Source organism: Glycine soja, chromosome 19 (genome assembly GCF_004193775.1).
Source record: "Glycine soja cultivar W05 chromosome 19, ASM419377v2, whole genome shotgun sequence".
NCBI classification, from domain to species: domain Eukaryota; kingdom Viridiplantae; phylum Streptophyta; class Magnoliopsida; order Fabales; family Fabaceae; genus Glycine; species Glycine soja.
The window spans coordinates 36,100,534-36,111,441 of NC_041020.1; the positions used below are offsets into that span (position 1 = coordinate 36,100,534).

The following is a 10,908-nucleotide window of genomic DNA, read 5'->3' on the forward strand; positions in this document are numbered from 1 at the left end:
TTAGTATAAAATTAGTAAAAACTTTATAAATCTTACAATGGTGATTAAATTATACTGATTACCATGTTTCATGAAATTACATAAACTCTTATTTTTTTTTATTCCTTCGTTAACCCCTAGTTGTTTTCAATTTGTAAGTTTCTATATTACTATTTTTATTTTATTTAATTGAATTAGTTTATGAAGTATTCTTTTGACGATATTAGTTTATGAATTATGAACACTACTAAGTCCTAACTAACACATGTTGATTTTTTATTTTTTTTTATTCAGTAACATGTGTTGATTCTAATATAGCTGTCCTATTAAACTCAATTAAAATACAGATTCTTTTTATAGAAGGAGCGAAGGACGAAATTGACAAACCACATTAGATAAGAAGCATCAAATTAATCATTTAATCATTAATTGTTTTTTTATTTTATTTGATTTGATTTTTTTAAGACAAGAACAACAACAAAACCGGGGTGTGTGTGACCTGTTATCGCAGGTTGTTTTGGGGTGTGAGACCTTATCTGCTTACGCACACACCATGTTGGACTGCACCTACCTCTGATTAGGTGAGTCATCACTCCGATTCTCTTCAAACCAAAGATCCATGCTTTCTTAATTCTCACCCCCCTCACTCCTTCAAACAACACCCTTTTTTATTTCTTTCTCCTCTGTTTCTCTCTCTCTGCTGTGCATTCTGGTGGCATCACAGAGAGAGACACAGTTGAGTGAGCCACCACCTTCTCCAATTCTTCTACTTTCTCTCCAATTCTTCAAAAGGGTTGTCTCCAATTCTTCAAAAGGGTGAAACTTTGAAGGAGTAAAGATGGTTGGTGCTATAAAAGCAGCGATTGGAGACGCAGTGTTGACTTTCATGTGGGTGTTCTGTTCCTCTGTGTTGGGAATTGCTTCTGGGTACATAACCAATGCCCTTAACCTTCAACACATCACCTACAATGGGTTCCCTTACGCTTCTTTTCTTGTCACCACCACCCTCGTTTTTGTTCTTGTTTTTCTTTTCACCATCATCGGCAATGTTCTTGGTGGGGCCAGCTTCAACCCAACCGGCACCGCTTCCTTCTACGCTGTTGGTCTTGGTTCGGATACGCTCTTCTCAATGGCGCTTCGGTTCCCTGCGCAGGTTTGTTGCTTCCCTTTTGTGGCCAAAAGGGTCTTTTTTTTCTTCCCTTTTTGTTCTCTCTTTTCTCTGTGTTGTATTGCTTTTAAATGAAGCTTTTTTGCTCTGTCTTTTTGGCCTTTCTTTTTTCTTTTTGATCTTTTGAGGATGTTTGTGGTGGGTGGATTATAAGAAGATGAAACTTAGATACAGGTTGTGTTTTATGCCATGTCTGGTTTGGGTGGACAGAAAGGAAGTTTTGAAATTTGAATTGGAGAGAAAGTGAAAAGAAGGAAAATTTTGTGCCCTTATTTTTGTTCATTCCCTGTTTTCACTTTCTGTTTTTAGTCTTAATTTACAAAACAGTTGCCTTGTTTTCAATCTGTTTCATGTACAAATCTTTGAAAATAAAGTAGTAATCTTGTAAATTAAAAGTGATAACAGGGAATAAAAGAACAGTAAACATGCACTTGAATTTTTGTTTTTTGAATTAATTTTATTTTTTTCTTTTCACTTTCTCCCTAACTAAACAGCAATATACATGTTATTCGGCTTTTTCTTTTCTCTTTATTTTGTTTCCTCCTATCCAAACATACTATTAGTACTGTTTTCCGATCAGAATTGAAGTTTTATTTGTAGTCGGCCCAATAAGGATTTGCATTAGAGGTTTAACATAAGTTATTGAAGCAAAATTTCAATTTTGATGGGAGAATAGCACCAAACATGCAGTTAGTGTTATTCTCTCATTAGAATTGAATTTTCATTTTAGTAATCTGCCTGATAAGGATTTGGATTAAAGGTTCATTATTGGTTAATAAAGGTGAAAATTCAATTTTGACAGAAAAGTAGCACCAAAAATGCCTTAGAAACTGCTTCTAAGTTTTATTCTGATATGAATTGTGCAAGGAATTTTTGATGGATGGTTGAGTTGTGAACAGGCAGCTGGTGCTGCGGGTGGTGCAATGGCAATTATGGAAGTGATTCCTGCGAAGTACAGGCACATGATTGGGGGGCCTTCTTTGAAAGTGGATTTGCACACCGGGGCTGTCGCTGAAGGGGTGTTGACCTTTGTGATTACCTTTGCTGTTCTCCTCATCTTCCTCAGGGGCCCTCGTAGTGACTTGTTGAAGACTTGGTTACTGGCCACGGCAACTGTAGTTTTGGTCATGGTTGGATCTGCCTACACTGGGCCTGCCATGAATCCTGCTAATGTGAGTGATTACCTTTTTTAGCATTAGTATTTTTGTTTTTTGTGCATGAATTGTATGCGTTTCTTGCATTTGTCTTTTGCATTTTCACTATGGTGATTTGAAATAAGTTAGATGTTGAGATTGTTCAGACATTTTAGTCCATGGGACTTTAAAAGTCATTCATTTTAGTCCGTTTCTACTTTATTTTCTGTTGTTGCTTTGTAACAAATACTATAGGACTAAAGTGAATGACGTGGTTTTTAAAATCTCAGCTGCTAAAACGCTTGACTTGTACAATTTCAAGGACTAATCTGAGGTTTACTCAATTATCATCATTTCTTGTCTTCTTTTTCAGTTAAATCTTTTTTAACAATTTCTGCCTAGGATTTGTTGTTCTTCTAATCATTCTGGAATTTAACTTTTCTCCCTGGCCTTTGATTATGAGAAATATGCTTTGTTTTTGTAGTTTTATTCTACTATTGAATATGTCAATCATATGTATGCTGCAGCTATTCTTCTCGCCTCTTTGCCCCATACTTATTATGTTATTTAATGATGTCAAATCCTGTTGAACGTCTGCATAGTCCCTACAGTTTTGGTGTTCTATAAATAAAACAAAGTACTTACAGAAGATAATGCTACTGACATTATATATTAACTTTTTATCTTGCTCTCTTATGTGACATGCATTTTATATTTCTCAACATTCCTGGATTAAGACCAAGTTCAATAATAAATTTTATGGTTTACAAGCTTGCTTATTTCTTTTTAATTGTTGTGAAGGTTGTAAGCACAAAAAAGTGGGAGACATAATGGAAATTGATAGAAAACAGAGACTTAATTGCTGTCTCTTCTATTCCTACTGTTTCTCTTTGTATTTTTGTTTTCTTCTATGTGCCTAATATGTCAAACTCTGTTAAATAATGTATCAAGTTGTGTCAAATGCAAATTTACAACATGGCTGAATATTATGAGCCAAAGAACTATAATCATACTCATAGTCGTCAATCGCAAGCTATAGCACCACTATAGTGGCATTGTGGCTATGGGCAGCTCAAGGAAGCTCATTACATTGCAGCTCACTGTCATGCCTACAGAGGCCAGAACCACAGCTGCTATATCAGCCACCGTTGCAACTGAATGGAAAACCCCTTTTTTGGCCCCTTGAATGAGGTTGTTTCGTGCTCAGGAGCTGTTTAAGGGGGGCAGTCTTAGAAATGCACCCCCTTTTATTTCATCAGAACACAAACCCTATTTTCCCATTCTCACTCCTTTGAAGACTAAATCATTCACTACTCCCGGTATTTTCTCTCTTCGATGCAAACCACCTGACCCTGGGCTCTCAGCTGCATTCCTGCCAATCCAAATCTATAGAATCATATGATTTTTATCTCCATTGCTTTGTATGATAGATTTGAGATACCTAAACTGGGTGACATGTGGTATGGTATAATTCCCAATATTCACCTTCAAGGCAGTGCTAGCTTGCATTCCATAGTATCTGTTTTACTTGTGCTCAAACAGAAATTTTATTTCCATATAATCTTTAGCAGAAGGCATGCGTTGAGGCACTGGCTCTTGGATATGTCGAGTAAGAACATCCTAATCAAGGAAAAAAGATATGGGTTGTTAACCCTTGGTGTGAACCTATAGTTACAAGGAAATCTTTTGTGGCCATTCTTGTCCTGTTATATGAATCTTTTTGTGTCCTAATATGAGAAACATGAACACGCCTCTTCTCTAGGTCCCATGGAATTACTTCTTAGAACCTTGTCATAGGCCATTTTAGGGCAATGAAAACCATGTGTAGATCTTTTTGCTTCCATTGACACCTCTCTATCAAACCTTGCATTGCCAAAGGTATATATACCAGCCAAGCAAACAACCAAATCGTTTCTCTGAAATGTGAATCTCTTATCTTGATCTCCATTTTGTTACTCTCTCTTGTAGTTTCATAGTGTGGCTAATAGTCTTAATCCCTTTGTAGTTAGTACAATTCTGTACGTTCCCTTTTCTTAGACCTTATAATCCTGTTAAACAACTTTGTGAGCTTATTTATACCTTTCTCCCCTTGGCATTTCCATACTTCAATAGGTATATTATCTAGTTCAGTCACTTTTCCACTGTCCATCCTCTTTAGTGTTTCTTTTACCTCAAATTCCCAAATTCTATGATAGATAGATATATAATTTTGGTCCTCCACTGTAATTTTAATCAAAGAGCCCATTAAAGTTGCATTTCCTTCATCAACTTGTAAAATCACCTTTCCATCATTCCTAAGTATCTTGTTCTGTGACCAACACTATACACTCTTTGGCCTTGTGCAAAATTTATGAACCATTTCTCAATTTGTGTCATCATTCCATATTTCATATATTTCTTACATGATTGCAATATTTCTCTGGTGATAACTTGTGTACCATTATTCCTACTGCAATTCCTCCTCCATTATAGTTTAGCACTAATTTGGCTTACTCATCCATTATAGTTTGGCTCCTAATAGAACCCTTTTAAAGTGAAAGACAATGAGATCACGGATTTGAAATCTGTTGGCCATTGTATGCTAAAAGTAGATTCAAATGGGATTCACTCCTGTTGACAATTCTATCAAGACAAAGTATGAACATCCTTTTCTTTTCCTGCCTATGTGCAGCTGTGTTTATCGGTTTCTCAGCATCAACAGCTTCCTTAAAATATCATGAACTTATATCATTTAATATGAGTGTTATGATCGTCATGATTGATCTGCACTTGAAACGGGATCACATGCCTCCTTGTCACAACAAAAGGATTACATGCTGATCTATGTTAAATAAAATAGTAATCTAGTTACACAAATATTCAGCCAAATTGCATTTTTTAAATTTTGAGTCAATATAATGGAAGTACTTGTTGATGTATGCTGTAATTCAGTTAGTTAGTTAGGAGTTAGTTAGTTTGACAGCTATGAAGGTTGTTGTAGTTACATGTGCAGTTTATATAAAATAGTAGTGATCATGAATGAGAAATAAGAGAGTGCAGAAGTTTTAATTCAGAATTCTAAGTTTCCTCTATTTTCAAAATCAATTTTTTCATCTTCTCTTATTCTCTAACATAGAGTGAGTAAGTGCATAGTATGAGTGTGAGTGAAGAACTTTATTTGTTCCAACAAACAGTGAAGAACTTTATTTGTTCTAACAAACTGGTATTCAGAGCTGAGGTTCAAGATCCTTGGATACCGAAACTGAGATGGCTTCCTCGAATGGAAATTTTCCAGCATCTATGCCTGTTCTCAAAGGCAAGAATTATGATGATTGGTGTGCTCAGATAAAGGTAATCTTTCGATTTCAAGATGTGACAGAAGTGGTGCAAGAAGGGGTTCAAGAACCTAACGGGAACCCAACTGATGCACAGAAGGTGACTCACCGTGATTTGATGAAAAGAGATGCGAAGGCATTGTTCATTATTCATCAGTGTGTAGATGCAGGTACTGCAAAGAAGGCATGGGATACTCTAGAGAAATCCTATGCAGGGGATAGCAAACTCAAGAAGGTGAAGTTGCAGACCTTGAGAAGACAGTATGAACTTCTACAAATGAGTGATCAAGAAAGCATTGGTGAGTTCTTTTCTCGAGTCTTGGCAATTACAAATCAAATGAATGCTTATGGTGACAAGCAATCAGACTTGGGGATCATTGACAAGGTATTGAGAACCTTGACACCAAGATTCGATCATATAGTGGTGGCAATTGAGCAAGGGCAGAATCTTGAAGAAATGAAGATTGAAGAACTGCAAGGAATACTTAAAGCTCAAGAGATGAGGCTCAATGAAAGAAATTCACAAAGATCAGCTGAGCAAGCTATGCAAGCCCAAACAACCAAAGGGAACAACTATGATGGTGACAAGAATAAGAAGGGAAAGGGATAGTGGAAGAACAATAAGTGGAAGGGGTCAGGTGAGGGCTCCAGCAGTTCTGGAAATCATAACCAGAATGAAGAAACTGACAAGAAAGGTGGAGGGAATCACAAATTGGGTAAGAAGAAATTCAACAAGAAAGAGATTCAGTGTTATAACTGTCAGAAATGGAAACATTTTGCAGATGAATGCAGAAATAAAAGGTTTCCAAGAAATGCAGATGAGACTCAATTGGCACAAGATGAGGATTCTGCCTCTGATAAAGTGTTACTAATGGCAACAACAAACTCAGAAGAAGACAATGTTAATCTGTGGTATCTTGACACAGGCTGTTCCAATCACATGACTGGGCATAGAGAGTGGTTTGTAAACATTGATGATAAGGTGAAGAGCAAGATCAAGTTTGCAGATAACAACTCTGTAACTGCAGAAGGCATTGGAAAGGTGATGATTCAGAGGAAGGATGGATAGCACTCATTTATCAATGATGTGCTATATGTTCCCAATATGAAGAATAATTTGTTGAGCTTGGGACAGTTGCTAGAAAAGGGCTACTCAATGCAGATGGAGGACTGTCAAATGAAGATATTTGATAGCAATAGGAGGTTGATTCTAAAGGCCTCTTTGTCAAGAAACAGAACATTCAAGATTGGAATTCAAATTGCAGAATTTCAATGCTTGGCTGCTTCTATAAGTGATGAAAGCTGGATGTGGCATCACAGGTTTGGTCATCTAAATTTTAGGAGTTTAAGTGAATTGAAAAGTAAGAAAATGGTTCATGGTCTTCCCCAAATTGAGATACCAAAACAATTGTGTGTTGAGTGTTGTGTGTCAATGCAACCAGGGAATTCTTTCAAGTCAAAAATTCCAATCAGATCCAAAAGAAAGCTTGAAGTGATCTATTCTGATGTGTGTGGTCCTTTTGAAGTGAAATCCCTAGGAGGTAACAGTTACTTTGTGTCATTCATTGATGAATTTACTAGAAAAATGTGGATCTATCTCATTAAGCAGAAAAGTGAAGTGTTTAACATTTTTAAGAAGTTTAAGCTATTGAGTGAAAAACAAAGTGATAAAGTAATCAAAGTACTTAGAACAGATGGAGGTGGTGAGTATAACTCACATGAATTTCAAGTATTTTGTGATGAAGAGGGGATAATTCATGAAGTGACATCTCCCTATACACCTCAGCATAATGGTGTTGCTGAGAGAAGAAACAGAACCATTTTGAACATGGCCAGGAGCATGATGAAAGGGAAGGAAATGCCTCATTATTTCTTGGGAGAGGCAACTTCTACTGCTGTGTATATTCTCAACAGGTGTCCCACTAAGAGATTGCAGGGATACACACCTGAAGAAGCATGGTCAGAAAAGAAGCCTAGTGTGAATCATTTCAAAATATTTGGTTCACTGTGCTTTAGGCATGTGCTTGAGCAGAACAGAAAGAAACTTGATGACATGGCTGAACCAATGATACTCATTGGATATCATTAAACTGGTGCCTACAAGCTGTATGATCCTAGAATGAGGAAGGTTGTGATTAGCAAAGATGTTCTGATAGATGAAACAGGATTGGAATTGGGAAATAAATGCTGTTGACAATGGTGAAAGAAAGGTGATTGTGAACCTTGAAGACAAACAAAGTGAAGAGGATATACCATCATGTGGAGAGCAACTCAGAAGGTCACAAAGAGAGAGACAAGTACCACAAACACTCAGAGAGTATGAATTGTATCCTGATACAATAATCACTGCAGAAGGGGATTTTGTGCACTTTGCTCTACTTGCTGAATCAGATCCAATGAGTCATGATGAAGCCTCACAAAGTTCACATTGGAGAGCAGCTATGGAAGAAGAATTGAGATCAATTGAGAAGAATCAGACTTGGGAGTTAGTCCATTTGCCTCAAGGAAAAAGACCAATTGATGTGAAGTGGGTCTATAAGACTAAAGTAAAGCCTAATGGAGATGTGTCCAAGTATAAGGCAAGATTAGTAGCAAGGGGAATCTGTAAAAACATGGCTTGGATTACAATGAGGTTTTTGCTCCTGTTGCAAGACTTAAACTGTTAGGCTCATTGTGGCAGCTGCTTGCAACAGAAATTGGTCTCTATATCAACTGGATGTGAAGTCAGTATTTTTGAATGGGTCACTTGAAGAAGGAGTCTACATAACTCAACCACCTGGTTATGTAGTTGCAGGACAAGAGGATAAAGTCTACAAGTTGAATACGGCACTATATGGCCTCAAGCAGACCCCTAGAGCCTGGAATATGAAAATTGATAGCTTCTTAGTCCAGCAAAATTTCACCAAGTGCACTATTGAGTATGGAGTTTATGTCAGAAACACAGATTCTGGTGAGTTTTTGATAATATGTTTCTATGTAGATGATTTGCTAGTGACTGACAGTAGTAAAGAAGATATAAGAGTGTTCAAAGGAAGAATAATTGATGAATTTGAAATGTCTGATCTTGGTGAACTATCATACTTCCTGGGTATTGAATTTGTTTCTACTAGTAAAGAGATTTTCATGCATCAAAAGAAGTATGCAGAAGACATCCTAAAGAGGTTCAATATGATGGATTGCAATTCTGTTATCACACTAATTGAAATTGGAATTAAGCTGCAAATAGATGGGGATGAGAAAGAAGTTGATCCTACCTTGTACAAGCAAATTGTAGGCTCATTGAGGTACCTATGTAACACCAGACCTGATATTGCCTATTGTGTTGGGTTGATAAGCAGGTTTATGGAGAAACCAAAGACACCTCACTTCCTGACAGCAAAGAGGATTCTGAGTTATGTGAAAAGAACATTGGATCTTGGCATTTTATATCCTTACAGCCAGAAGAATATAAAAGGAGAAGTGTTTGGGTATAGTGATTCAGATTGGTGTGGTGATAAGGATGATAGGAAAAGCACTGCTGGGTATGTTTTCAAATTTGGAACATCACCAATCTCTTGGTGCTCAAAGAAGCAGAGTGTAGTTGCTTTGTCAACATGTGAAGCAGAATATATTGTTGTTGCTATGGCAGCCTGTCAAGCTCTATGGCTGGAAGCTTTAATGGAAGAACTAAACTTGAGAAATTGCAGTCTTATGAGGTTGTTGATGGATAACAAATCAGCAAATGATTTAGCTAAGCATCTTATGACACATGGCAGGAGTAAACATATTGAAATCAAGTTTCATTTCCTGCGTGATCAAGTGAGTTAGGAGAAGCTTGAATTGGAGTTTTGTAGGTCTGAAGATCAAGTTGCAGACATATTAACTAAGCCATTGAAGTCTATCAAGTTCAAGGAATTGAGAGACAAGTTAGGAGTGACATCCTTGACAAATCTGAATTAAGGAGGAATGTTGATGTATGCTGTAATTCAGTTAGTTAGTTAGGAGTTAGTTAGTTTGACAGCTATGAAGGTTATTGTAGTTACATGTGCAGTTTATATAAAATAGTAGTGATCATGAATGAAAAATAAGAAAGTGCAGAAGTTTTAATTCAGTATTCTAAGTTCCCTCTATTTTCAAAATCAATTCTTTCATCTTCTCTTATTCTTTAACATAGAGTAAGTGAGTGCATAGTGTGAGTGTGAGTAAAGAAATTTATTTGTTCCAACAAACAGTGAAGAACTTTATTTGTTCCAACAGTACTCTTGTGTGAACTAGAATCTTGATTATGTACCTGCTTGCTAGATTTCATCCAGTCATATTTGGAACATAAAGAGACTTCACTCTTTGACTGTCCTTTTTCAATACTCTCTATTACTGTGTGAAATATCAAGCAGGCCGCATTAAATAACATTGATCTACTGTCTATATTAGTGGTGCCAACGTGAGATTTCACCTAATTGAGTGTTGAAAAGAATGTCAAAGTTAGTTATGGTTCGTATGAATCTCCTTACATGATATTTCTTACCCATCTTTCATATTGTTTCTAGTATGAATATAAATAATGGAGAAGCAAATTGGTGGCTTGCCTTGAAATAGTCAAGGTGAACTTTTTCATAGCTTGACTCCAAATTGTCGTCTTAAAATCAGAATTTGGTGTTACTCATTGAATTGTAACTTGTTTCTTTGATGTTCCTATTATTTATTCCTTTGAAGTTCCTATAGTTTATATATATCTTCTCTTGTTTTTGAATCTTCTGATTTTAATTTCAGTTTGATTAGGTTCTAGACCTAGAGATGCCAATGAATAACTTTGTGATCGGTTATTGTCCCTGCAGGCTTTTGGCTGGGCATACTTAAACAACTGGCACAACACATGGGACCAATTCTATGTATACTGGATTTGTCCCTTCACCGGAGCAATATTGGCTGCTTGGCTGTTCCGTGCTGTCTTTCCTCCACCACCACCACCAGAAGTAAAACAGAAGAAAGCATGAAGAGGGATAGTGGATTTGGTTCTTCATGTCAATTGTTAAACACCATGCTACTGCATTAAGAACCCCCCCCTCCCCCCCCCCCCCCCCCCCCCCCCCTTTTTTTTTCTTTATATACTTTCTTCTTCATTCTGTCTTATGTTTCTTAACTCGACCTTTCAGCTTATAATTAAACATGTTCCCTTAAGTACAAAATCAGACGTGAAAATGTTCGTGTCAAATTAATGGGTTTTGTTTGGCCCATAAATTCAGCATCCGCTTAGAAGAAAAAAAAAGTGTAGAATTTTAGTATCTAGATTCGATTCCAATTTGATTCACATTAATATTATTCCTTTCGGCCAAAA

At 36.7% G+C, this 10,908-nt stretch overlaps 1 protein-coding gene across 1 annotated transcript; it reads left to right on the forward strand.

Annotated features, from left to right (window-relative positions):
• The first annotated feature begins 493 nt into the window (after positions 1-493).
• LOC114400473 (aquaporin SIP1-2-like) lies at positions 494-10,908 on the forward strand. The gene is made up of 3 exons (XM_028362937.1): positions 494-1,132; positions 2,047-2,319; positions 10,409-10,908. Exons 1-3 carry the CDS (start codon positions 818-820, stop codon positions 10,565-10,567), a joined length of 747 nt encoding a protein of 248 aa, XP_028218738.1. The 5' UTR covers positions 494-817; the 3' UTR covers positions 10,568-10,908.

Coding starts and splice junctions, on each gene's coding strand:
- LOC114400473 (XM_028362937.1), top strand. CDS start 818: ATGGTTGGTGCTATAAAAGCAGCGATTGGAGACGCAGTGTTGACTTTC. Junction 1,133..2,046: donor CGCTTCGGTTCCCTGCGCAG/GTTTGTTGCTTC, acceptor AGTTGTGAACAG/GCAGCTGGTGCTGCGGGTGG. Junction 2,320..10,408: donor CTGCCATGAATCCTGCTAAT/GTGAGTGATTAC, acceptor TTGTCCCTGCAG/GCTTTTGGCTGGGCATACTT.